The sequence below is a fragment of the Selaginella moellendorffii genome, unplaced genomic scaffold (genome assembly GCF_000143415.4).
Source record: "Selaginella moellendorffii unplaced genomic scaffold, v1.0 SELMOscaffold_86, whole genome shotgun sequence".
Classification (NCBI taxonomy): Eukaryota; Viridiplantae; Streptophyta; class Lycopodiopsida; order Selaginellales; family Selaginellaceae; genus Selaginella; species Selaginella moellendorffii.
Genome location: NW_003314347.1, coordinates 491,493 through 518,754, shown reverse-complemented (window position 1 = coordinate 518,754; position 27,262 = coordinate 491,493). Strand labels below are relative to the sequence as shown.

General features: G+C 43.8%; 5 protein-coding genes across 9 annotated transcripts; 1 reads left to right on the top strand and 4 right to left on the bottom strand.

Annotated features, from left to right (window-relative positions):
• Positions 1-482: 482 nt before the first annotated feature.
• LOC112341573 lies at positions 483-10,425 on the bottom strand. The gene is made up of 8 exons (XM_024661910.1): positions 10,398-10,425; positions 10,297-10,346; positions 10,197-10,236; positions 9,982-10,085; positions 1,528-1,741; positions 1,256-1,473; positions 851-1,171; positions 483-792 (listed from the first exon to the last, which is right to left on the bottom strand). Exons 5-7 carry the CDS (start codon positions 1,690-1,692, stop codon positions 859-861), a joined length of 696 nt encoding a protein of 231 aa, XP_024517678.1. The 5' UTR covers positions 1,693-1,741; positions 9,982-10,085; positions 10,197-10,236; positions 10,297-10,346; positions 10,398-10,425; the 3' UTR covers positions 483-792; positions 851-858.
• LOC9657507 lies at positions 1,939-3,666 on the bottom strand. Of its 3 annotated transcripts, none has more exons than XR_002990590.1 (8): positions 3,520-3,666; positions 3,108-3,444; positions 2,986-3,040; positions 2,707-2,934; positions 2,445-2,657; positions 2,174-2,369; positions 2,056-2,121; positions 1,939-1,996 (listed from the first exon to the last, which is right to left on the bottom strand). XR_002990590.1 is itself a non-coding variant. In XM_024661909.1 (4 exons), the coding sequence occupies exons 2-3, from the start codon at positions 3,432-3,434 to the stop codon at positions 2,987-2,989; spliced, it is 381 nt and encodes a 126-aa protein (XP_024517677.1). In that variant the 5' UTR covers positions 3,435-3,444; positions 3,520-3,666; the 3' UTR covers positions 2,837-2,934; position 2,986. The 3 variants fall into 3 exon arrangements, 1 of the variants encoding a protein (XP_024517677.1); XR_002990591.1 differs by having other exon boundaries at positions 2,056-2,070; XM_024661909.1 differs by lacking the exons at positions 1,939-1,996; positions 2,056-2,121; positions 2,174-2,369; positions 2,445-2,657 and having other exon boundaries at positions 2,837-2,934.
• LOC112341571 lies at positions 8,673-24,837 on the top strand. Its single transcript, XM_024661904.1, has 2 exons — positions 8,673-9,306; positions 24,611-24,837. Exons 1-2 carry the CDS (start codon positions 8,686-8,688, stop codon positions 24,815-24,817), a joined length of 828 nt encoding a protein of 275 aa, XP_024517672.1. The 5' UTR covers positions 8,673-8,685; the 3' UTR covers positions 24,818-24,837.
• Positions 10,957-11,905, bottom strand: LOC9656768. Of its 2 annotated transcripts, none has more exons than XM_024661905.1 (4): positions 11,747-11,905; positions 11,335-11,671; positions 11,213-11,267; positions 10,957-11,125 (listed from the first exon to the last, which is right to left on the bottom strand). In XM_024661905.1, exons 1-3 carry the CDS (start codon positions 11,881-11,883, stop codon positions 11,214-11,216), a joined length of 528 nt encoding a protein of 175 aa, XP_024517673.1. In that variant the 5' UTR covers positions 11,884-11,905; the 3' UTR covers positions 10,957-11,125; position 11,213. The 2 variants fall into 2 exon arrangements, with proteins under 2 accessions (XP_024517673.1, XP_002988037.1); XM_002987991.2 differs by having other exon boundaries at positions 11,076-11,161.
• On the bottom strand, positions 24,501-25,642 carry LOC9657505. Of its 2 annotated transcripts, none has more exons than XM_002987990.2 (4): positions 25,484-25,642; positions 25,072-25,408; positions 24,967-25,014; positions 24,501-24,915 (listed from the first exon to the last, which is right to left on the bottom strand). In XM_002987990.2, the coding sequence occupies exons 1-3, from the start codon at positions 25,618-25,620 to the stop codon at positions 24,979-24,981; spliced, it is 510 nt and encodes a 169-aa protein (XP_002988036.1). In that variant the 5' UTR covers positions 25,621-25,642; the 3' UTR covers positions 24,501-24,915; positions 24,967-24,978. The 2 variants fall into 2 exon arrangements, with proteins under 2 accessions (XP_002988036.1, XP_024517674.1); XM_024661906.1 differs by having other exon boundaries at positions 24,501-24,879.
• Positions 25,643-27,262: the final 1,620 nt, after the last annotated feature.

The following is a 27,262-nucleotide window of genomic DNA, read 5'->3' as shown; positions in this document are numbered from 1 at the left end:
TTTTTTATATATAAATATCTATATATTGGGAGGTATAACTTAATTTTTATCTTGCACAATGAAAGAAAATTGTAATATTCACAAGAAGGAAAAGAAAGTTTGCCCTGCAAATTTGAGGCTTGTGGCAATGGCAATAGTGTTCAGTAGCAATCTGCCCTGTCCAAGCTTTGCGTTTGTTACACCACTTCGTAGTACTACTCCTCGAGCCAACACAAGGTTCTTAAGTATAAGATAGAAACATCACTACTCCAGTTTTTTCTTTCCCACCACCTAAGCTTAGTAAGTGGCAAACTATAAGACCTGGTTGAAAGGGAGAGTTCTGCACAGTACACACAAAAAGATGGCCATGCCGTGTGTTTGAAGCCGACTTTTCTCTAGGCCTGGAAGAAGAAGCTTTAAGTTTATGGAGAATTTATAGAGCAAGAGTACGAGATACAACAGGTTTCTATATACTATTATTCCCTTCCACGGCTGTGCAATAGTTTGTTGTGCAACAGTAGAAAGGGCGCTACCGAGACGAAGAAAACAGTCTTGTGTGTGTCAGATCATTGTTGTCAAACAACATTGATCAATCTGGAATCGCAGCACTAGTGCTCCAGTTTCTCGTCTGACCGTTTGTCATGTGAAAGTTTTAGCTCTTTGAAGTTGCTCTCTCCACTCATCTTCACGGACAGAAGTAATTAGCTCCTTTCTTCGTCTTCTTCATTGATTCTTCTTCACTTTCTTCTCTACCTTTTCTTTCTTCCTCCTGTGTAGTTGTGGAGTTGTGGAGAGACTCTTAGAGATGATCACCTGGAAGGATCTTAGTGAGGCCGAAATCAGGAAAGCTGCAACGATAGTAATCAAGTACCTGCTTCGTCACCGGAGTAACTGCTTCAGGATTTCCGCTATCCCTGGATCCCTGGAAGCCATCATTTCCCTTTTAACCGCAGGAGAGAAGATAGTGCCAGAAGAACAGAGATACGGACTCGCTATCCTCAACAGGCTAGCCGTGGACCACAGGACATGCGTGCGAATCGGTAACACCAGCGGACTTATCTCCATCCTGGTTGCGTTTATCCAAGACGAAGACTGGAACTTCCTCGAAGTACGAACGTCGAGAAAAGTATTCCGTCGATCACTCGAGCTTTTGAGGACATTGGCTGGCGCGGGAGGAGATTCTGGACGGTCTCTGCGAAAGAAGATAGTGTCGGTAGTGTCAGCAGTAAGAAGTCTTCAAAGGATATGCAATCTCGAAGATTTGGAGCTACAGGACCTGGCAGTAGACGTGATCAAGCTGTTAGCAACCGAGGACGAGCTTAGAGATTGCATTGGTGCAACTGGAGGAGTTATCCAAAGCTTGATGGCCATATTTGCGAGAGAAACCGCACCGAACAGCCACCAGTTGAGCATCGCCATGAGAGCCGGGGAAGCCATATTTTTGCTCGTCCTCCAGTGTCCCAACAATTGCTCGAGGCTCCTCAGGCGCAAAAGCTACAGCCAAGGTGGCGTTAGCAAGACCCTCAAGAGCTTGATCAACATGCTCACCAAGCCAATTGGAGTCCATGCAGCCACAATTTTGCGAAGCTTGTGCGGTGAGCTTAACGACGAAGAAAAGTTGGAGCTTGGAGCAGCCATATCTCCCATCATCCAGATGGTGCTGGAATCCACAGACAAGGAACAGCAGGCAGCCATCGGTTTGGCAGCAGCCATAATCCCCTGGCTCGACACACGTAACTTTGAACAACGGCTTTGCGAAAAAATCACAGAGCTTCTATCCCAGACAGCACCTTCTAGGAGCTTGAATCGTATCCGGCGATATAGCGTAGAGCTTCTGAACAGCTTGATGGCAAAGGACGCCAGGTTCTTGCGACGTTTTAGAGAAGACGGTGAAATGGAGACGTCCCTGGAAGCAATGTCAGCGACTGCCTCAGACGAAGAAAACTTCTTAACGTTTTCGGGTTTTGTGGGACTTACCAAGCATTCCAGAAGCCTCGAGGAGCTCGTCAACAGCGCCCTATTGAACTTACATAGGCTGTAGCTTCACCTTTTCCAAAAAAAAACCAAAAATCATACCTCGAATGTGTCATGCTGTAAAGAAGAAAATACAAATTCAGTTTCAGCAACTTGCTCACGTAAACTCTAAAAAAAGAAAGAAAAAAATCAATCAACATCCAAAGAAGAAGAAGCTTACTTCATAGGAGATCCGAACTCGCAGCAACTTCGCTTACGCAATTGTAATTCACTAACAGAACGCTAAATAGGAAAGAAAACATGAATCAACATGAAAAATAAAGCTTCCTTTACTTCATAGAAGATCTCCTTTCTGAAATTGTGGTCACCACTACGCTGTTTTGAAACTTTCCAAGCATAGAGTTCGTACTTTTCCGCTGTCACGAAAGTTACATTATTAGAATCAGAACCACGAAGAGGTGAAATACAAGAAGTTTCAGGAGCAGCAAAACCTTTCAAAGGATATCATCCACCGCTCGAGTTTGTGACCGACATCAAGAAGAAAGACTTCTGGAACATTTCCATCTTGCTGTTGACTGAGGGAACCCGAGTTCTTGGCGGAAGTAGCGAGCTGGACTGGCAGGAGGCAAATTACATGAATACTCTCAACATCCGCTCGCTCGTGTTCGACAGAAAGCAGGCGGCTTTCGACCATAATCAGCACCCTGCACAGAATTCTAACAGTGTTACAGTTCAATTAAGAAAGATTTATACCAGGGAGTTGACGCCATGGTCTGTGGGAGTCATCCCGTTCGTAAATTTTCTTCCGACCAGGATCATCAGCCTCCTTTTGTAACTACTAGTCAATGTCCCGAGGCACAAAAGGAGCTCCTCGACAACTTGATGGCAAGGGACATGAAATTCTTAGCTCGCAAAGAACTTGTTTCATTTCCACCATTTGCTTTTCTAGACACGCAAAAAAGTGTTTAAGCTCGCCATCACCTAGCACAAAAATCACGTTCGAATATCACATGAAATGCCAAGGCTCTGTACCTCAATCTTCGATCAGTACGTCGTCCTCAAACACGTGGGTAGTGTGATCCACAACCTGCAAATAAAAAGAACATAAAAAGGGAGAAAACATAAGTCATACAAGCTCGATCGAATGATCTTACGTTGGTGTCACTGAGCTCCAAGTTGTAGAAGACCATCGAATCTCGATCACCAAAGAGAGGACCAGCGTGCCAAGTTCCTTCGTTTAGCTTGATGAAGCGAGGACCATCTATCTTGAAAACCTGGACGCTTGCATGAGAGGGAGGTAAATAGGAGTGGCCACCAGCGTTGGATCGAACAGCGCCCTCGTGTTGCGATGAAGGATCCACAATGCTGGGAGGAGAGACCGCCATGTACCAAGGATGAGCTCCCACTGATCCCAGACACTGCGTGACCCTGGCGTGATGCGTTATCCTTTTGAATCGCAGCCCCGTTTTCTTGAGCTCCATGAGGTAGAATCTGCGCAAAAGAACCATCACTCACTCAATCACTATCGAGCCACTGGAAATTTCGGCCACATTTTGCCTGCACTACCTGGGAATCCCATTCGCGAGATTGAGCTGCGCGTCTCCCGATCCATACTCGCATCCGTCGCCGATCTTTCCCAGGAGCTGGCCAAAAGGCCGGAAATTCACCTCCGTGATCGGCACTGCTCGCAGCTTGAGACCCTAGCCCTGGCAATATCGCCCAGCGCAGGAATCGAACCCAGCATAGTCAGCAAAGTTAACGGTCCATTGGTCAACGATAGTCAATTGTGGTCAACAGTGTCCAAACGACATCTATCCGCTACGGGCACTGAAACTTAAAGCGTAGAAAGGATATAAGCTATTGTAGCAGCGAATTTATGGCAAGAGAAACTTAAGGGACAGCAACATTCTTAGATTTTTTCTCATTTTCTTCACTTTGTTCTTGGTTGTGGGCTATTTAATCTTTGAACTGGCAATGCAGATGCCATGGTACAAGTTTAGGATGCCATCACAAGGCATTTACGATCACTGTGAAGTGCATGAAGGAACTTACAGCAATATCTCAACATCCTCGTAAGCTCTCCTATAGCGACAGTCTCTTTAGAACTGTGGCACCCAAATCACATTTAGGGATGACAATGTAGGCCTCAATTTTGCACCTTGCAAAGCCCTGCAAAGGCATGTTTACTTTGCATTTGAAGACTGATTTCTAATTTACGTTGCTACTTGAAAAAAATGTTCAATTTTCACCTTGCACTAATGAAGTATAGAAATATTTTAGTGTTGCCACTTGCTGGGCAAAGAAAATTCGTACATTGCAGTACAGATAATATTCTATCAAATATTATTAAAAATATTATAAAAATATCCTAGTGTTTAACAACCTGCCCTAGACCTAATACATGTCAACTTCATTGAATTCAAATGGGAAAGCAGCGATAGTGACAGCAACAACATAGGATTGAAGCATTTTTTGCTATTGCCTATGAGAGGGAGAAAAGAAATATAGATTAACAAAATATTGCAAGGCAAGAGCTTTATGATTCCCTTTTTGGTGAAAGATTTAAAATTAGATTAGAGGATGAACATCTTTCAACAACAAAATAAGAAACTAATATTACAACCAATAAAAAGAGGAAAAAGAATTAAGCATTCAAAATTAAGTGGAAACTTAGTTTTCCTTGGGTGTATCTTGTGATAAATGTTGAAGGCAATTAAAGAATAATATATGTATATGCTAAAAAGGATAACTTTTTTGGTAAGGATGGTTCTTTGACTTTTTAAAAACCAATTTTAAAATAGCATAACAATTCCAAACAACATCAACTAGCTATGGTTATTTGGGAAGTAAAGAAGAAGAAAGGGTTATCTATCCTTAAATATATTACTCCTTAAAAAGATCAACACAAAAATAAATTGATTTCCTCATGTACTTCATTGTGAATAAGGGATTACTTTTACAAAGCTATAAATCTTTGTGTGAATTTAATAGGTTTATAGAAATGCCCTATATGCCAATCACCATAAAGTATAGGACTTGTGTAAATGCTATAAGTGAGAAAAAGTTTTTAAAATGCATAAAAGATGTGTGATGGAAAGATGTTTGCCAAGATATTCAAATTAGTCCTTAATTTTCTATTATAGTGAATAACAATATTGATAGAAGTTTGGAAGCTCATCTTATCATATACATCTCTTTCCATATGCAAAAAAAAGAAAAAAGTCTGAATAAAACTTGCTTTTTGAAATTGATGGTAATTAAAGGATGTAAATAAATATGAAGCCATCAAAAAGGTTTTGGAAGAAATGAACTTTAAAAAGGGAAAATGTGTTGCTATTGGAACTGATAGAGTTTTTATTATAGTTGAAGAACAATTTGGTCTAGTGACAAGATTGAAACATAACATTCCACATTTGTTTGGAATGCATTGCTTAGTGCATAGATAAAGTTTAGTGGCTATTGAAGTTGTGCATGCATTTCTTAAATTTATAATTGTTCAAAAGCTATGCAATCAAATTTATAAATGGTTGCATACTTTTAGAACAAGAGTCATAGCTTTTAAGCCTCTAGAAGATGCTATAAATATATTTACATTAGGTATGCTTCAAATTCACAATGTACGTTGGTTATTTCATAGGGAAGTCTTAAAGAGATTAATCATCTATTCATATGCTGCCTAATATACTTCTGGAATTGAATAGTTTGAACAAAATCTTTTAAAGTTGAAATTGTGGATATTGCTAACATTGCTAGGTATTTAGATGGTACTTTGAAAAGTATCTAAAGAAAATTTCTGAAAGAGACTCTTAGTGTGAAACACTTGCGTAATTTTGTGGAGGCTACTAAAGATGAATTTATCAAGTTTATAAATGTTAAAGGGGAATAACAAAAACATGTCTTAGATTATACTCCTATTACAGAGAGCAAAAGAGATGAGAGCTTGAGCTCTTGCTTAAATTTAAACAAGGAATGTATTCAGAAATTACACATTGATATGTTGGCTAGAATGGGAAAGGATATAGGCATATTCAATGCTACAAAATTGTTCAGCCCAAAAAATTACTCAAATGATAAGGAAAAATTGGATAACAACTCTTACAAATGGCTAAATATTTTACTGAACTAGTATGGTGCTTTTGTTGATGGGGAAAAATGTAAAGGAGAATTCACAAAGTTTGTAACTATTATGCAAAGTAATTTGTTAACAAAAAATGAGCTAGTAGCTTGGCAAATATGCAAAGATGATATTTCCATAATAGATATATGTTTTAGTTTGATGGAACTATGGAAAATTATCTCTTTGATACATGTGAGCACTACTTATGCTAAAGGTGGATTTTCTTATCAAAATCAGTTAAAAACTACTTCAAGATGCTCTTTAAATATTGAAACTTTAGATGATTTGATGTTTATCTATTTAAATGGTGATAATGACTACAACAAGATCAATTAGGGGCATGTTTATGATGCATGTCATCAAAAAAAGGAAACAAAGATTTTGTGTGATTAAATTAGTTGTATTAAAAAAAAATTTATATATAAATATCTATATATTGGGAGGTATAAATTAATTTTTATCTTGCACAATAAAAGTCAATTCTAATATTCACAAGAAGGAAAAGAAAGTTTGCCCTGCAAATTTGAGGCTTGTGGCAGTGGCAATAGTGTTCAGTAGCAATCCCTGTCCAAGCTTTGCGTTCATTACACCACTTCATAGTACTACTCCTCGAGCCAACACAAGGTTCTTAAGTATAAGATAGAAACATCACTACGTGAGAAGGAATACTCCAGTTTTTTCTTTCCCACCACCTAAGCCTAGTAAGTGGCAAATTATATGACCTGGTTGAAAGGGAGAGTTCTGCACAGTACACACTAAAAGATGGCCATGCTGTGTGTTTGAAGCCGACTTTGGAAGAAGAAGCTTTAAGTTTATGGAGAATTTATAGAGCAAGAGTACGAGATACAACAGGTTTCTATATACTATTATTCCCTTCCACAGCTGTGCAATAGTTTGTTGTGCAACAGTAGAAAGGGCGCTACCGAGACAAAGAAAACAGTCTTGTGTGTGTCAGATCATTGTTGTCAAACAACATTGATCGATCTGGAATGGCAGCACTAGTGCCAGATCGCTCCAGTTTCCCGTCTGACCGTTTGTCGTGTGAAAGTTTTAGCTCTTTGAAGTTGCTCTCTCCACTCATCTTCACGGACAGCAGTAATTAGCTCCTTTCTTCGTCTTCTTCATTGATTCTTCTTCGTTTTCTTCTCTACTTTTTCTTTCTTCCTCCTGTGTAGTTCGTGCTGCTTCTGTGGAGCACCAGCCCAAGCTATACCACAAAGTCCATCCTACTGTAGCGATAGTCATCAACAGTATAGTGGTCATGTTCTAGATCCTACCGCGATTTAACGAGCGAGAAAGGGAGTGATGTTTGCACGGCGGGACAAGCAGGGCACAGGTTTTTTAGATTTCTATACGAGTCCCTAGCTTCCTTTCGTTGAGGGGTCAAAAGATTCATTCTCATGAATATTTTTTCTTGGTCCTGGTCCCTTGTGTGTCTGAAGCATCTATCTCATAGCTAGGAACATTTGCAAGAGACCAGCAGAGCGGAAAACATTGATTTAAAACAAACATCTCGTATATAACACCCAGCGTATTCTTCTCGTCCCAGTCGAACTTCATCCTGTGTTCTTCCCAAAGTTTCCACAGGCATTTTATAGTTTCTGTTCTTCTTTATCCTTGTTGGTGGTGCCATGCAGATGGGTCGATCTCCTTGCTGCGAGAAAATCGGTCTCAACAGGGGTCCATGGACTCGTGAAGAAGACACGCTCCTCACGCAGTATGTCAACGAGCACGGCGAAGGGTCTTGGAGAACGCTTCCAATGGCCGCAGGTTTGATCCGCCCAAATCTCATTCCACTCCTTGTCTCTACATTCTCTAAGATTTTTTGTCGTGGTTGCTAGATTCCCTCTAGACAAGCCATGTTTGCGTCGTAGCTAGTTACAACGTCCCTATTCCCTTATATACTCCGCTCAAGCTTGATGTTTGCAGTGTCTTTGTCGCAACTTGCAGCACTGTCAAACAAAGCACTCGTTTTTTATTGATTCGCTCGTGACGAGTCGCTTGAAGTGGTCAGAAGGCTCGTGCTATCATAGATTTGCTCGTGATGAGTAGCTTGAACTGCTCGGAAGGCTCGTGCTATCATAGAACGAAAGTAGTAGCTTACTTGCGGCTTTGAAGTCGTCAATACCACGGTCACCAGAATGCCCAGAATGCCCAGAACTCCTTGAACACTAAACATGGATTCGTGGAACAGCAGAAAGTTTCAAGGGGCACAGTCTGCCGGTGCCCCCAAGAGTACCGAGGTAACCATTCAAGTTCCTTCTTCCGGCTCTGCTCTCGCTTCTCCAACTTCTCCACCTTCAAGCACTAGAACCCCATATACCAGTGAGTTGTGGTCGGTTTTTTCCCCACATCCGGAAGTCGAGCAGCAGCCTTCCACTCCCAAGCCTTCAGTAAAGAAAGATTTATACCAGGGATTCGGTGCCAGAAGAATTTGGTGCGTGGGAAGCGCGTATGTAAAGTTCCTCCCCACCAGGATCATCAGCCTTTTCATGTACTTCCTCCAGCTTGCTTCTGCAACAGTCACCGCATGTTTCTCAGTATATCGACTTGCCGAGCACGGCTTCAATGCCCAAGGAAACAACACTGAGCAAGCACTTACTGTGTTTTACGCGATGATGCTGGCAGAAACGTCGCTATTCCTCCTGGAGAGAGCATATTGGGAATTCAAGCTTCGTTACCAGAGGTTGCTGGAAGTAGTCACTCGAACGTGTGAGCTTGATCAAGACGACATTGAAACCATGAAGCAGTACTGGTACACATTGTACTCACGATCGCTGAACGGAAGCGTGTTTGATGGCCTGGGAATGGACCTTATCGATTTCACCGTCGAGAAGCTGCAGTCAAGCATAAGGGAAGAGCAGCTCGGTAGCGTCAAAATACTGTCAGCTCTTGTCTCAAAAGGAGATTCAATGGAAGAAACGCAACGGAGGATTGGTACCACGCCCGGAGTTGTGGAGAGACTCTTAGAGATGATCACCTGGAAGGATCCTAGTGAGGCCGAAATCAGGAAAGCTGCAACCATAGTAATCAAGCACCTGGTTCGTCACAGCCATAACTGCTTCAGGATTTCCGCTATCCCTGGATCCCTGGAGGCCCTCACTGCTCTTTTACCCGAAAGACAGGAGGAAGTGCTAGAAGTCCTCAACAGGCTAGCCGTGGATTACAGGACATGCGTGCGAATCGGTCACACCAGCGGACTTATCTCCATCCTGGTTGAATTTATCCAAGACGAAGTACGAACGTCGAAAGAAGTATTCCGTCGATCACTCGAGCTTTTGAGGACATTGGCTCGCGTGGGAGGAGATTCTGGACGGTCACTGCGAAAGAAGATAGTGTCGGTAGTGCCAGCAGTAAGAAGTTTTCAAAGGATATGCAATCTCGAAGATTTGGAGCTACAAAACCTGGCAGTAGACGTGATCAAGCTGCTAGCAACCGAGGACGAGCTTAGAGATTGCATTGGCGCGACTGGAGGAGTTATCCAAAGCTTGATGGCCATATTTGCGAGAGAAACCGCACCGAACAGCGACCACTTGACCATTGCCATGAAAGCCGGGGAAGCCATAATTGTGCTCGTTCTCCAGTGTCCAAACAATTGCTCGAGGCTCCTCATGCACAAAAGCTACAGAAAAGGTGGCGTTAGCAAGACCCTCAAGAACTTGATCAACACGCTCACCAAGCCAGTTGGAGTCCATGCAGCCACAATTTTGCGAAGCTTGTGCGGTGACCTTAACGACGAAGAAAAGTTGGAGCTTGGAGCAGCCATATCTCGCATCATCCAGATGGTGCTGGAATCCACGGACAAGGAACAGCAGGCAGCCATCGGTTTGGCAGCAGCCATAATCCCCTGGCTCGACACACGTAACTTTGAACAAGGCGTGCTATCGCAACAATCACAGCTTTGCGAAAAAATCACAGAGCTTCTATCCCAGACAGCACCTTCTAGGAGCTTGAATCGTATCCGGCGATATAGCGTAGAGCTTCTGAACAGCTTGGTGGCAAAGGACGCCAGGTTCTTGCGACGTTTTAGAGAAGACGGTGAAGTGGAGGCGTCCCTGGAAGCAATGTCAGCGACTGCCTCAGACGAAGAAAACTTCTTAACGTTTCCGGGTTTTGTGGGACTTACCAAGCATTCCAGAAGCCTCGAGGAGCTCGTCAACAGCGCCCTATTGAACTTACATAGGCTGTAGCTTCACCTTTTCCAAAAAAAAAACCAAAAATCATACCTCGATTGTAAAAATACAAATTCAGTTTCAGCAACTTGCTCACGTAAACTCTAAAAAAGAAAGAAAAAAATCAATCAACATCCAAAGAAGAAGAAGCTTACTTCATAGGAGATCTGAACTCGCAGCAACTTCGCTTACGCAATTGTAATTCACTAACAGAACTCTAAATAGGAAAGAAAACATTAATCAACATGCAAAAATAAAGCTTCCTTCACTTCATAGAAGATCTCCTTTCTGAAATTGTGGTCACCACTCCACGCTGTTTTGAAACTTTCCAAGCATAGAGTTCGTACTTTTCCGCTGTCACGAAAGTTACATTATTAGAATCAGAACCACGAAGAGGTGAAATACAAGAAGTTTCAGGAGCAGCAAAACCTTTCAAAGGATATCATCCACCGCTCGAGTTTGTGACCGACATCAAGAAGAAAGACTTCTGGAACATTTCCATCTTGCTGTTGACTGAGGGAACCCGAGTTCTTGGCGGAAGTAGCGAGCTGGACTGGCAGGAGGCAAATTACATGAATACTCTCAACATCCGCTCGCTCGTGTTCGACAGAAAGCAGGCGGCTTTCGACCATAATCAGCACCCTGCACAGAATTCTAACAGTGTTACAGTTCAATTAAGAAAGATTTATACCAGGGAGTTGACGCCATGGTCTGTGGGAGTCATCCCGTTCGTAAATTTTCTTCCGACCAGGATCATCAGCCTCCTTTTGTAACTACTAGTCAATGTCCCGAGGCACAAAAGGAGCTCCTCGACAACTTGATGGCAAGGGACATGAAATTCTTAGCTCGCAAAGAACTTGTTTCATTTCCACCATTTGCTTTTCTAGACACGCAAAAAAGTGTTTAAGCTCGCCATCACCTAGCACAAAAATCACGTTCGAATATCACATGAAATGCCAAGGCTCTGTACCTCAATCTTCGATCAGTACGTCGTCCTCAAACACGTGGGTAGTGTGATCCACAACCTGCAAATAAAAAGAACATAAAAAGGGAGAAAACATAAGTCATACAAGCTCGATCGAATGATCTTACGTTGGTGTCACTGAGCTCCAAGTTGTAGAAGACCATCGAATCTCGATCGCCAAAGAGAGGACCAGCGTGCCAAGTTCCTTCGTTTAGCTTGATGAAGCGAGGACCATCTATCTTGAAAACCTGGACGCTTGCATGAGAGGGAGGTAAATAGGAGTGGCCACCAGCGTTGGATCGAACAGCGCCCTCGTGTTGCGATGAAGGATCCACAATGCTGGGAAGAGAGACCGCCATGTACCAAGGATGAGCTCCCACTGATCCCAGACACTGCGTCACCCTGGCGTGATGCGTTATCCTTTTGAATCGCAGCCCCGTTTTCTTGAGCTCCATGAGGTAGAATCTGCGCAAAGGAACCATCACTCACTCAATCACTACTGAGCCGCTGGAAATTTCGGCCACATTTTGCCTGCACTACCTGGGAATCCCATTCGCGAGATTGAGCTGCGCGTCTCCCGATCCATACTCGCATCCGTCGCCGATCTTTCCCAGGAGCTGGCCAAAAGGCCGGAAATTCACCTCCGTGATCGGCACTGCTCGCAGCTTGAGCCCCATCGAAGAACCCTAGCCCTGGCAATATCGCCCAGCGCAGGAATCGAACCCAGCATAGTCAGCAAAGTTAACGGTCCATTGGTGAACGATAGTCAATTGTGGTCAACAGTGTCCAAATCCGCTACGGGCACTGAAACTTAAAGCGTAGAAAGGATATAAGCTATTGTAGCAGCGAATTTATGGCAAGAGAAACTTAAGGGACAGCAACATTCTTAGATTTTTTCTCATTTTCTTCACTTTGTTCTTGGTTGTGGGCTATTTAATCTTTGAACTGGCAATGCAGATGCCACAGTACAAGTTTAGGATGCCATCACAAGGCATTTACGATCACTGTGAAGTGCATGAAGGAACTTACAGCAATATCTCAACATCCTCATAAGCTCTCCTATAGCGACAGTCTCTTTAGAACTGTGGCACCCAAATCACATTTAGGGATGACAATGTAGGCCTCAGTTTTGCACCTTGCGCCTTGCAAAGGCATGTTTACTTTGCATTTGAAGACTGATTTCTAATTTACGTTGCTACTTGAAAGAAATGTTCAATTTTCACCTTGCACTAATGAAGTATAGAAATATTTTAGTGTTGCCACTTGCTGGGCAAAGAAAATTCGTACATTGCAGTACAGATAATATTCTATCAAATATTATTAAGAATATTGTAAAAATATCCTAGTGTATAACAACCTGCCCTAAACCTAATCCATGTCAACTTCATTGAATTCAAATGGGAAAGCAGTGATAGTGACAGCAACAACATAGGATTGAAGCATTTTTTGCTATTGCCTATGAGAAGGAGAAAAGAAATATAGGTTAACAAAATATTGCAAGGCAAGAGCTTTATGATTCCTTTTTTGGTGAAGGATTTAAAATTAGATCAGAGGATGAACATCTTTCAACAACAGAAGAAGAAACTAATACTACAACCAATAAAAAGAGGAAAAATAATAAAGCATTCAGAACTAAGTGGAAACTTAGTTTTCCTTGGGTGTATCTTGTGATAGATGTTGGAGGCAATTAAAGAATAAAATGTACGATATATGTATATGCTAAAAAGGATAATTTTTTTCGTAAGGATGGTTCTTTGACTTTTCAAAAACCAATTTTAAAATAGCATAACAATTCCAAACAATATCAACTAGCTATGGTTATTTGAGAAATAAAGAAGAAGAAAGGGTTTGTAAGCCACAAATTTTTCCTTTCCCATTTGCCGGCTTACCTCGTCTATCCGTCTGACACTGCCTTAGCTTTTGCTAAGTTCCCTCACCAAGGTTCTCGCCTATAGTACCAACTCCTACTTGGTTTCAGCTACTCATTGCACGAGCAATGGAGCGTTAGCCATCCATCCACGGATTCCCAATCTCTCCCAATCCCCCTCCCCAGGTTAAACTGGACTTAAGGTTCGGCTACACTCCCCGCAAGCACAAGTAGCCAAGCACACCAAACTTCTAGGTTCCTAACATCCTTTGGTACCACAAGACTTGATCATGGGACCCTCTAAATCCCAAGTCTTGAGTGCAACACTTGCTTCGGGACGCTGGGGCGAAACACTGTGGCCTAGCGGCCCGGTATGGGTACCTCTACCCCCCCACTTCCATCCCGAAGGAAGGCCCAAGCCCCTAGGAAGGGCGAGGACCAATGAGCCGCATGGTACTCAAGTGGGGCACCATTCCACATGAGCTGGGAGCACCGCAATCGGTTTCCCTTTCGGGAGTGGGAGCTGCTCTTGAGCACTTCCTTGGATAGCCCCTCCGGCACCAGCCAAGTCCATGCTCACTCCCACCCAAGGCCCCTCGATCCCAATCTCAACCTCAAGTCGGTTTGGGAGCCCCACTGGAGAGTCCCTTCAAAACTGGTTCCTGGACCTCACTATCCCTACTATACTTTTGGAACCCCCTGCAGCCCCCCCCCCTGGGAGACGCACGCTTTGGGCTTTCACCCCTTGACCCGTATTAGTATTTGGACTTAGTCTTTGGCTCCGAGATCGGGTCCGAGATCGAGTCCGAGATCGAATCCGAGACCGAATCCGAAGTCGGATCCGAAATCGAGTCCGAGATCGACCCGACCTCAGACTCAACCTCGGACTCGGTCTTGGACCCGATTTTGGATCTCAGACTCCGTCTCGAACTCGGTCTCGAACTCGGTCTCGAACTCGGTCCCCGAGTCGGCCTCGGACTCGATTCTGGACTCTATCTCGAACTCGGTCTCCGAGTCGGTCTTGGACTCGATCTTCGACTTGGTCCCATCCGATGAACTCTTTGTCATTTTGGTCATGCTTTCGGGGTTCCTTTAGCCTACGACACCTCGGCGAGTTGGTTCCTTACAACTCCACCACCCATAGAAAAAGTTCGATGCCCACATCGAACGTCTCTCTTTTGATCCTATGACTTGTTAACCATGTCTCCGGGGGCATCCCCCCACTTAGCGGTGTGCCTAAGTTAGCCTCCTCGGCCAAGAGCCCATGACAACGGAATATATGTGTCCCTATACTCCTCACCTCACCACGCCCTAGTATGGGGTTGGGACTTGAACCCAGCCTTGCTTTACTAGGGGGTTAGGACTCGAACCCAACCTCCGTAGAATACGTCTACGGATTCGACATCCCCGCAGGGAGTCAGGCGTAGCTCCCTACGCCTGGTCGACCTAGCTAACCCATGCTAATTAGCTTACCTTCGGCGCACCTTCGGGTCCCAACATATGCCATTGCTCAACTTCACAAATTGATACTTTTAATTGAACTTTGCATAAGTACATAGAGTTCTGCCTTGCAGAAATTCCTCCACTAGATCTCGCGCGTTCGCTAGGTTCTCCTCCGGTTCCCATGTTGCTTCGTAGTGTGGAAATCCTTTCCACTTCACATGGAACTCTCTCACCTCGCGTCCTTGTTGCTTGCTCTTGCGCGCATTGAGGATGGCTTCGACTTCGTATTCCTCTTCCCCTTGGATAACCTCAGGTAAAGGTCTTACTTGGTCCTTGCGAAGCGGATCTTCAAAATACGGTTTGAGTAAGTTCACGTGGAACACGGGATGCATCTTCCACATCTCTCGAGGAAGTCGGAGACGGTAAGGCACTTTACCGATTCGAGCCTCAATCTCGTAAGGCCCCGCGAACCTGCTTAAGGAACTCCAGATCAATTCATTTACAGGAATACATGCACTTTTACCTTTGGGTCAACTTCTGGCTGATCCCACTTGGTAGCCTGAGGTTCTTGGTGTTCAGCCACACCTTCTCCCCAGCTTGGAACTCTACGTCCCGGCGCTTCTGGTTCGCGTACTTGGTTTGCCTTTGTTGCGCCCGTTCCAAGGAATCCCTCACTAGATTCCAAATGTTGAGTCTTTCCGCCGTGAATGCCTCCACTGCGGGTAGCTCTCCATGATACTCAGCCACGCCGAGTTCCATAGGACCTTCAATGGCTCGCCCATTGATGACTTCCCATGGACTCACCCCGATGCTCGAATGTGGTGAGTTATTATAACACATTTCTGCAAGTCCCAAATGACTTACCCAATCGGTCTGGTCTCCTGAGACATAGCATCGCAAATAATCCTCCAGCTGCCTATTCACCCTTTCTGTTTGTCCGTCTATCAAGAAGTGTTAGTGCCATCAACTTGACTTAATACCCCATACCTGTCTGTGGGTGATAGGCTGTGCTGAATTTCAACTTGGTGCGATACTGTTCCAGGAGGGTCCTCCAAAACCTACTAGTGAAGATCTTATCTCGATCTGAGATAATCTCTTTTGGCCTTCCCCACACTCGAACCACTTGCTCAAAGAACAGCTTCGCCACACCTTCCACATCCACTTCCGTTGTGGTGGGTATGAAATGTGCCATCTTCAAAAATCGATCCACCACCACGAATATCGCATCAAACCCCTCGCTTGGGGGTAGTCCCGTGATGAAGTCCATCGTAAGACATTTCCATGGACGATCTGGAATTGGGATGCTTTGCAACAAGCCCCCACTAGCCTTAGTCACGGCTTTGACCTGCTAACATGTTAGACTTGTCTTTTAGTCTTGGACGTCCTTAGCCATATCTGGCTAATGGTACTTCCTCTTGAGTAAGCCCATCGTCTTGGGCACTCCGCCGTGTCCCGCAAGAAGTCCGTCATGACACTCTTCTAAGGCTACCTTCCTTAGTCCCCCTTTTGGAACATACACCCTCGTTTGCTTGTAATAGATGAGTCCGTTGCGTTCCGCATAGCCCGTTTTCTCTTCCGTTGGCAGCTCACCTCTCTGGTGAGCTTCCCTTGCCTCTAGGTTCCTCAGCAACACTTCTTGTGCTAGACCATCGTTCTCATATGTTGTCTGCACATCGTCCCAGAAGGTTGTTGTTGCGCTGGATATTGCCAACCTCAAGCTCGCTTTTCGACTTAGCGCATCCGCCACGATGTTGCTCTTCCCAGGCTTATACAGAATCTCGCAATCAAACTCGGCCAAGGCATTGGCCCACCGACCTTGTTTCCCTCTCAGATCGGGCTGTGACAAGAAGTGTTTCGTTGCCACATTGTCCGTGTAAACCTTGAAGTGTCTCCCAAGGTAGTGTCGCCACTCCTTGAGCTCCTTGACTACCGCAAACAATTCCTTCTCATGGGCAAGCCACTTCCGTTGAGCCTTGTCCAATTTCTTCGAGAAGAACGCTACTGGATAGTTGTCTTGCTTCAAAACCGCGCCCAACGCAAAGTCTGAAGCATCCGTTTTTACCTCAAAGTCCTTACCAAAGTCTGGTAATGCCAACACGGGGGTCTTCCTCGATTTCCCTTTGAGGTGGACGAATGCCGCCTCACATTCCGCTGTCCATACCATCTTCCCTTTTCCTGTTTGGTCCGTTAAGGGCAGGGCTACTCTCGAATAGTGTCTGATAAACTTTAGATAGTAGTTGCATAGCCCCAAGAATGCCCTCAACTCATATACACTCGATGGTCACTCCCATTCCTGGATCGCTTGGACCTTCTCCGGGTCCACCTTGAGCCTGTCCTGGCCCACCACATGCCCGAGAAACTTTACCTCTTGTTGAGCAAAGTCACATTTGCTCTCTTTAGCATACAGTTTGTGTTCCCTTAGTTTCTCAAACACCTTCGCCAAGTGTTCGGCATGCTCCTTTAGCGTCTCGCTATAGATCAGGATGTCGTCGATATAGACGACCACGAAGTGATCCAGATAGGGTACAAAGATGTGGTTCATCAGCGCCGAAAACGTTGCCGGCGCATTGCATAGCCCAAAGGGCATCACCAGAAACTCAAAGCTCCCATACCTCGTTCGACAGGTTATCTTCTCGACATCTTCCTCAGCTACCTTGATCTGGCAGTATCCTGACCTTAGGTCAATCCTCGAGAAGTATTTTGCCTTTCCCAACTTATCGAACAAGTCCTCAATTCTTAGCAAAGGGTACTTGTTCTTCTTTGTATACTTGTTGAGCAACCGATAGTGTATGCACATGCGCATAGAACCATCTTTCTTTTTCACAAATAACACCGGCGCCCCATACGGCGACTTGCTCAACCTAACATACCCTTTGTCCACCAACTCCTCTAGTTGGCACTTGAGCTCCTTGAGTTCTTTTTCGTTCAAACGATAGGGGGGACGAACCACCGCCTCAGCACCCTCGACCAGCTCAATTTTATGTTCTATCGGTCGTGCGGGGGGCAACCCCGCCGGTAGCTCCTCTGGCATGGTATCCTGGAATTGGTCCAACACCCGCTAGATCACTAAAGGTACTTCTTCCGTTTCTGTCTTTTTGTCACTCTTCACCGAGAGTAAGCACAAAAAGGCTACCTTAATTCCTTTAGTGAGTTGTCCTCTCGTGGACACCAAGTTTAAGCAGGAATCTTTGGCCTTGCTTTGCCCTACCTTTAGATCTTAGGCCTCCACCCTAGATCTTCTTCCTTGGGCATTCGCTAGTACCACAAGGTTCCTACCTTGTCTATGCAGGGCTACCACGAACCGATTGAACCAATCCATTCTGAAGATCACGTCAAATCCCGCCATATCCAACACGGTGAAATCCATGTTTACTTTCCATGTCCCTACTTCGACTCTCCCTTGTCGAAGTACCTCATCGGTGCTTTAGCTACCTTGAACAAACTCTATAGTCCTTGGTTCGCCTAGTTGCTGCACCATTAGTCTGGCTTGCCGGACTATGTCTACAGCCACAAAATTATCCGAAGCACCCGTGTCAATAAAGATCTTAACAAAGCTACCTCCGAGCTTCCCTCGGAGGGCTAGTAGATGTCGCGAACAACTCTCTACCAAAGTTGCTCGTGTAATGAGTAACATTGAGTTAGGGACTGGATCACATACCTCAGTTTGGACTTCACCCGACTTGATAACCATATTGGCTCTGGCCTTCTTCGCGTAGGGACATTCCCTCGAAAAGTATCCCGCTTCACCGCAGTTGTAGCATACGTTGTTTCCCATGCTGCTATACGACTTGACCTTCTTATCCATGGGTTTGTCTCTTTTCACTTGACTCCCCCACGTACTCGCTCGCTGGCCACCGGATTTGCCTTTCTGGAACCCCGAGGACTCATTCTTAGAGAAACTCTTCTTGAATTTCCCTTTGCTATACGTTCCCCTTGGTTTGGCCCCTTTGCTAAACGTGGATCCCGACCCCGTCATGTTCCCCTTTCGCAAGTTATCGTTGAAATGCACCTTGATGGCCGCATCCAACGCTTCCTTGTAGTTGGTCGGGTTCCAGCACATCACCTCACCGCGAGCCCAGGTTTGCAAACTTGATATAAAGGCATGGAACGCATCCATATCCCCCATGTCCGTGACAAGTATCCTCTTTGCCATGAACCCATTCACATATTCCTGGATGGTTCCAGTCTGCTTCAGCCTACTCAGCTCATCTCTCAGATGCAGAGTGGCATTCGGAGGAACGTATATTGCGCGGATCCTCGCCTTCATCATGTCCCAAGTGACCACCGGTCCTTCGTTGGCCTCCGTTGTTCTCCACCAAGACTTGGCATTATCTACCAAGTATGGTTTTGCACATGGGACCTTCTCCGAGCTCGGTAACCGCAACGCTCAGAAGTAGTCCTCCATATCGTAAAACCAATCCTCCACAACCTTATAGTCGTTCACTCCCTTGAAGACCAGTGGGGGTTTTGGTTTGTACTTGGGAATTGCCTGTGTTCGACCTTGTCTGGTTTTGCCTTAGTCCCTGCCGAAGGGTCCGCACCTTTTGCGCTGCCAGCATCCACAATCTTTCGCTTTTTCTTCCACTTCTTGTCACGCTTTAGCTTGCGTACGAGAGTCTCCAGCAGGGCATTGGTCTGCGCCAATTGTCCTTCTAGAACGTCCAATCGAGCCTTGGACGACCGAACCTCGCCACTGGACTCCTGTTTAGAAGTTTCCTCACTGGAGTCCTCCTCATGCAAAGATTCCTCATCCATAGCCTCTTGTTCGACCGGAGGCTCCAGCTCTGGCGGAGGTTCCATCTCCACCTGGGTTCGCTTACGCCCTGCCCTTGCCATCTCCCAGCAATCCGCCTCTATCCTTCGCTAGAACTGAGGAAAAGGCTCCGATACCAAATTGTAAGCCACAATTTTTTCCTTTCCCATTTGCCAGCTTACCTCGTCTATCCGTCTGACATTGCCTTAGCTTTTGCTAAGTTCCCTCGCCAAGGTTCTCGCCTATGGTACCAACTCCTACTTGGTCCTACTTGGTTTCAGCTACTCACTGCACGAGCAACGGAGCATTAGCCATCCATCCACGGATTCCCAATCTCTCCCAATCCCCCTCCCCAGGTTAGACTGGACTTAAGGTTCGGCTACACTCCCCGCAAGCACAAGCAGCCAAGCACACCAAGCCTCAAGGTTTCTAACATCCCTTGGTACAACAAGACTTGATCATGGGACCCTCTAAATCCCAAGCCTTAGGTGCAACACTTGCTTCGGGACATCGGGGCGAAACACTGTGGCCTAATGGTGCGGTATGGGTACCTCTACCCCCCCACTTCTATCCTGAAGGGAAGGCCCAAGTCCCTAGGAAGGGCAAGGACCAATGAGCCACAAGGTACTCAAGTGGGGCACCACTCCACATGAGCTGGGAGCACCGCAGCACCATAGTTAGAAGGCCCATAGTCTTGTACATAACCTCAAAGGCCAAGATAGACTCTACAAATTTTAAAGCCACACATTAAAGTGCATTCGACTTAATTTCTAAATAGAATTTTGACTCTGCTTAGTTCTCCCTTCCAGCTTAAAAGCTGGAACAAGCTAGGAACTTGATCATCTCCTTTGAAGAGCCTTCGAAGAACAGCCTGGAGCCCCCCCCCCCCCCCCCCCCTGGGAGATGCACGCTTTGGGCTTTCACCCCTTGACCCGTATTAGTATTTGGACTTAGTCTCTGGCTCGATCTCGGACTCGATTTCGGATCCGACTTCGGATTCGGTCTCGGATTCGATCTCGGACTCAATCTCGGACCCGATCTCAAACCCGACCTCGGACTCAACCTCGGACTCAGTCTTGGACCCAATTTCGGATCTCGGACTCCGTCTCGAACTCGGTCTCAAACTCGGTCCCCGAGTCAGCCTCGGACTCGATTCTGGACTCTATCTCGAACTCGGTCTCCGAGTTGGTCTTGGACTCGATCTTCGATTTGGTCCCATCCGATGAACTCTTTGTCATTTTGGTCATGCTTTCGGGGTTCCTTTAGCCTACGACACCTCAGCGAGTTGGTTCCTTACAGGGTTATCTATCCTTAAATGTATTATTGCTCAAAAAAATCAACACAAAAATAAATTGATTTCCTTAATGCAACACATGTACTTCATTGTGAATAAGGGATTACCTTTACAAAGCTATAAATCTTTGTGTGAATTTAATAGGTTTATAGAAATGCCCTATATGCCAATCACTATAGAGTATAGGACTTATATGAATGCTATGAGTGGGAAAGAGTTTGTAAAATGCAAAAAAGATGTGTGATGGAAAGATGTTTGCCAAAATATTTAAGCTAGTCCTTACTTTTCTATTATGGTGGATAACAATACTGATAGAAGTTTGGAAGCTCATCTTATCATATACATCTCTTTCCATATGTAAGAAAAAGAAAAAAGTCTGAATAAAACTTGCTTTTTCAAATTGATGGTAACTAAAGGTTGTAAATAAATATGAAGCCATCAAAAAGGTTTTGGAAGAAATGAACTTTAAAAAGGGAAAATGTGTTGTTATTGGAACTGATGGAGCTTTTATTATGGTTGGAAAATAATTTGGTCTAGTGACAATATTGAAACATAACATTCCACACTTGTTTGGAATGCATTGTTTAGCGCATAGATAAAGTTTAGTGGCAAGTTGTGCATGCATTTCTTAAACTTATGATTTTTCAAAAGCTATGCAATCAAATTTATAAATGGTTGCATACTTTTAAAAAAGAGTCATAGCTTTTAAGCCTCTAAAAGATGCTATAAATATATTTACATAGGTATGTTTCAAATTCATAATATATGTTAGTTATTTCATGGGGAAGTCTTAAAGAGATTGATCATTTATTCATATGCTACCTTATATACTTCTGGAATTGAATAGTTTGAACAAAATCTTTTAAAGTTGAAATTGTGGATATTGCTAACATTGCTAGGTATTTAGATGGTACTTTGAAAAGTATCTAAAGAAAATTTCTGAAAGAGACTTTTAGTGTGAAACACTTGAGTAATTTTGTGGAGGCTACTAAAGATGAATTTATCAAGTTTATAAATGCTAAAGGGGAATAACAAAAGCATGCCTTAGATTATACTCCTATTCCAGAGAGCAAAAGAGATGAGAGCTTGAGCTCTTGCTTAGATTTAAACAAAGAATGTATTCAGAAATTATACATTAATATGCTGGCCAGAATGGGAAAGGATATAGGCATATTCAATGCTACAAAATTGTTTAGCCCAAAGAATTACTCAAATGATAAAGAAAAATTGGATAACAACTTTTACAAATGGCTAAATATTTTACTGAACTAGTATGGTGCTTTTGTTGATGGGGAAAAATGTAAAGGAGAATTCACAAAGTTTGTAACTACTATGCAAAGTAATCTGTTAATAAAAAATGAGCTAGTGGCTTAGTAAATATGCAGAGATGATATTTCCATGATAGATATATATTCTAATTTGATGGAACTATGGAAAATTATCTCTTTGATACCTATGAGCACTACTTGTGCTAAAGGTGGATTTTTTTATCAAAATCAGTTAAAAACTACTTCAAAATGCTCTTTAAAGATTGAAACTTTAGATGATTTGATGTTTATCTATTTAAATGGTGATAATGACTACAACAAGATCAATTAGGGGCATGTTTATGATGCATGTCATCAAAAAAAGGAAACAAAGATTTTGTGTGATTGAATTAATTGTATTAAAAATTTTTTTATATATAAATATCTATATATTGGGAGGTATAAATTAATTTTTATCTTGCACAATGAAAGACAATTGTAATATTCACAAGAAGGAAAAGAAAGTTTGCCCTGCAAATTTGAGACAATTGTAGCAGTGGCAATAGTGTTCAGTAGCAATCTGCCCTGTCCAAGCTTTGCGTTCATTACACCACTTCGTAGTACTACTCCTCGAGCCAACACAAGGTTCTTAAGTATAAGATAGAAACATCACTACGTGAGAAGGAATACTCCAGTTTTTTCTTTCCCACCACCTAAGCCTAGTAAGTGGCAAACTATATGACCTGGTTGAAAGGGAGAGTTCTGCACAGTACACACTAAAAGATGGCCATGCTGTGTGTTTGAAGCCGACTTTTCTCTAGGCCTGGAAGAAGAAGCTTTAAGTTTATGGAGAATTTATAGAGCAAGAGTACGAGATACAACAGGTTTCTATATACTATTATTCCCTTCCACGGCTGTGCAATAGTTTGTTGTGCAACAGTAGAAAGGGCGCTACCGAGACGAAGAAAACAGTCTTGTGTGTGTCAGATCATTGTTGTCAAACAATATTGATCGATCTGGAATGGCAGCACTAGTGCCAGATCGCTCCAGTTTCCCGTCTGACCGTTTGTCGTGTGAAAGTTTTAGCTCTTTGAAGTTGCTCTCTCCACTCATCTTCACGGACAGCAGTAATTAGCTCCTTTCTTCGTCTTCTTCATTGATTCTTCTTCACTTTCTTCTCTACCTTTTCTTTCTTCCTCCTGTGTAGTTCGTGCTGCTTCTGTGGAGCACACCAGCCCAAGCTATACCACAAAGTCCATCCTACTGTAGCGATAGTCATCAACAGTATAGTGGTCATGTTCTTGAGAGATCCTACCGCAATTTAACGAGCGAGAAAGGGAGTGATGTTTGCATGGCGGGACAAGCAACAGGTTTTTTAGATCCCTATACGAGTCTCTAGCTTCCTTTCGTCGAGGGGTCAAAAGATTCAAGCTTTGCTCTTGGTCCTGGTCCCTTGTGTGTCTGAAGCATCTATCTCATAGCTAGAAACATTTGCAAGAGACCAGCAGAGCGGAAAACATTGATTTAAAACAAACATCTCGTATATAACACCCAGCGTATTCTTCTCGTCCCAGTCGAACTTCATCCTGTGTTCTTCCCAAAGCTTCCACAGGCATTTTCTAGTTTCTTCATTTTCTTGTTGGTGGTGCCATGCAGATGGGTCGATCTCCTTGCTGCGAGAAAATCGGTCTCAACAGGGGCCCATGGACTCGTGAAGAAGACACGCTCCTCACGCTGTAATGTCAACGAGCACGGCGAAGGGTCTTGGAGAACGCTTCCAATGGCCGCAGGTTTGATCCGCCCAAATCTCATTCCACTCCTTGTCTCTACATTCTCTAAGATTTTTTGTCGTGGTTGCTAGATTCCCTCTAGACAAGCCATGTTTGCGTCGTAGCTAGTTAGAACGTCCCTATTCCCTTATATACTCCGCTCAAGCTTGATGTTTGCAGTGTCTTTGTCGCATCTTGCAGCACTGTCAAACAAAGCACTCGTTTTTTATTGATTCGCTCGTGACGAGCCGCTTGAAGTGCTCAGAAGGCTCGTGCTATCATAGATTCGCTCGTGATGAGTAGCTTGAAGTGCTCGGAAGGCTCGTGCTATCATAGAACGAAAGTAGTAGTTTTCTTGCTTATGCCAGCAACATGAGAAAGACATTCAAGCGGCTTTGAAGTCGTCAATACCACGGTCACCAGAATGCCCAGAATGCCCAGAACTCCTTGAACACTAAACATGGATTCGTGGAACAGCAGAAAGTTTCAAGGGGCACAGTCTGCCGGTGCCCCCAAGAGTACCGAGGTAACCATTCAAGTTCCTTCTTCCGGCTCTGCTCTCGCTTCTCCAACTTCTCCACCTTCAAGCACTAGAACCCCATATACCAGTGAGTTGTGGTCGGCTTTTTCCCCACATCCGGAGGTCGAGCAGCAGCCTTCCACTCCCAAGCCTTCAGCTCCAGAGCTGCAGCAGCTTTCCACTTTTTTCCGCTATCCCTGGAGGCCCTCACTGCTCTTTTAGCCGCAAGAGAGGAGGAAGTGCTAGAAGTCCCCAACAGGCTAGCCGTGGACCACAGGATATGCGTGCGAATCGGTAACACCAGCGGACTTATCTCCATCCTGGTTTAAAAGACGCACAATTTTACTGGCTCGACTCTAAGGAGAGAAACCAGGCTATCCTATGGCTGGTGAGTATGTTAGTTGTTACAGTCGCTCGTCGATTGTTCTTTTGATTCAGCTCGTGTTTCTCTATCCAGCAATTTATAGAAATTCGCTGTGTTGTTGGAAACATTGCTCGCTTGCAGCACGAAGACTGGCACTTCCCCAGAGCACAAACGTCGAGAGAAGCAGGAGAGGAGGAAGTGCTAGAAGTCCTCAACAGTCCTCAATTAAGAAAGATTTATACCAGGGAGTTGACGCCATGGTCTGTGGGAGTCAGGATCATCAGCCTCATTTTGTACATCCTTCAACTACTAGTCAGTGTCCCGAGGCACAAAAGGAGCTCCTCGACAACTTGATGGCAAGGGACATGAAATGCTTAGCTCGCAAAGAACTTGTTTCATTTCCACCATTTGCTTTTCTAGACACGCAAAAAAGTGTTTAAGCTCGCCATCACCTAGCACAAAAATCACGTTCGAATATCACATGAAATGCCAAGGCTCTGTACCTCAATCTTCGATCAGTCCTCAAACACGTGGGTAGTGTGATCCACAACCTGCAAATAAAAAGAACATAAAAAGGGAGAAAACATAGCTCGATCGAATGATCTTACGTTGGTGTCACTGAGCTCCAAGCTGTAGAAGACCATCGAATCTCGATCACCAAAGAGAGGACCAGCGTGCCAAGTTCCTTCGTTTAGCTTGATGAAGCGAGGACCATCTATCTTGAAAACCTGGACGCTTGCATGAGAGGGAGGTAAATAGGAGTGGCCACCAGCGTTGGATCGAACAGCGCCCTCGTGTTGCGATGAAGGATCCACAATGCTGGGAAGAGAGACCGCCATGTACCAAGGATGAGCTCCCACTGATCCCAGACACTGCGTGACCCTGGCGTGATGCGTTATCCTTTTGAATCGCAGCCCCGTTTTCTTGAGCTCCATGAGGTAGAATCTGCGCAAAAGAACCATCACTCACTCAATCACTATCGAGCCACTGGAAATTTCGGCCACATTTTGCCTGCACTACCTGGGAATCCCATTCGCGAGATTGAGCTGCGCGTCTCCCGATCCATACTCGCATCCGTCGCCGATCTTTCCCAGGAGCTGGCCAAAAGGCCGGAAATTCACCTCCGTGATCGGCACTGCTCGCAGCTTGAGCCCCATCGAAGAACCCTAGCCCTGGCAATATCGCCCAGCGCAGGAATCGAACCCCAAAGTTAACGGTCCATTGGTCAACGATAGTCAATTGTGGTCAACAGTGTCCAAACGACATCTATCCGCTACGGGCACTGAAACTTAAAGCGTAGAAAGGATATAAGCTATTGTAGCAGCGAATTTATGGCCAGAGAAACTTAAGGGGACAGCAACATTCTTAGATTTTTTCTCATTTTCTTCACTTTGTTCTTGGTTGTGGGCTATTTAATCTTTGAACTGGCAATGCAGATGCCATGGTACAAGTTTAAGATGCCATCACGAAGCATTTACGATCACTGTGAAGTGCATGAAGGAACTTACAGCAATATCTCAACATCCTCATAAGCTCTCCTATAGCGACAGTCTCTTTAGAACTGTGGCACCCAAATCACATTTAGGGATGACAATGTAGGCCTCAATTTTGCACCTTGCAAAGCCCTGCAAAGGCATGTTTACTTTGCATTTGAAGGCTGATTTCTAATTTATGTTGCGACTTGAAAGAAATGTTCAATTTTCACCTTGCACTAATGAAGTATAGAAATATTTTAGTGTTGCCACTTGCTGGGCAAAGAAAATTCGTACATTGCAGTACAGATAATATTCTATCAACTATTATTAAGAATATTGTAAAAATATCCTAGTGTTTAACAACCTGCCCTAGACCTAATCCATGTCAACTTCATTGAATTCAAATGGGAAAGCAGCGATAGTGACAACAACAACATAGGATTGAAGCATTTTTTGCTATTGCCTATGAGAGGGAGAAAAGAAATATAAATTAACAAAATATTGCAAGGCAAGAGCTTTATGATTCCTTTTTTGGTGAAAGATTTAAAATCAGATTAGAGGATGAACATCTTTCAACAACAGAAGAAGAAACCAATACTACAACCAATAAAAAGAGGAAAAAGAATAAAACATTTAGAACTAAGTGGAAACTTAGTTTTCCTTAGGTGTATATTGTGATAGATGTTGAAGGCAATTAAAGAATAATATATGTATATGCTAAAAAGGATAATTTTTTTGGTAAGGATGGTTCTTTGACTTTTCAAAAACCAATTTTAAAATAGCATAACAATTCCAAACAACATCAACTAGCTATGGTTATTTGGAAAGTAAAGAAGAAGAAAGGGTTATCTATCCTTAAATATATTACTGCTCAAAAAGATCAACACAAAAATAAATTGATTTCCTCATGTACTTCATTGTGAATAAGGGATTACCTTTACAAAGCTATAAATCTTTGTGTGAATTTAATAGATTTATAGAAATGCCCTATATGCCAATCACCATATAATATAAAACTTATATGAATGCTATGAGTGGGAAAGAGTTTGTAAAATGCAAAAAAGATGTGTGATGGAAAGATGTTTGCCAAAATATTTAAACTAGTCCTTACTTTTCTATTATGATGGATAACAATACTGATAGAAGTTTGGAAGCTCATCTTATCATATACATCTCTTTCCATATGCAAGAAAAAGAAAAAAGTCTGAATAAAACTTGCTTTTTCAAATTGATGGTAACTAAAGGTTGTAAATAAATATGAAGCTATCAAAAAGGTTTTGGAAGAAATGAACTTTAAAAAGGGAAAATGTGTTGTTATTGAAAC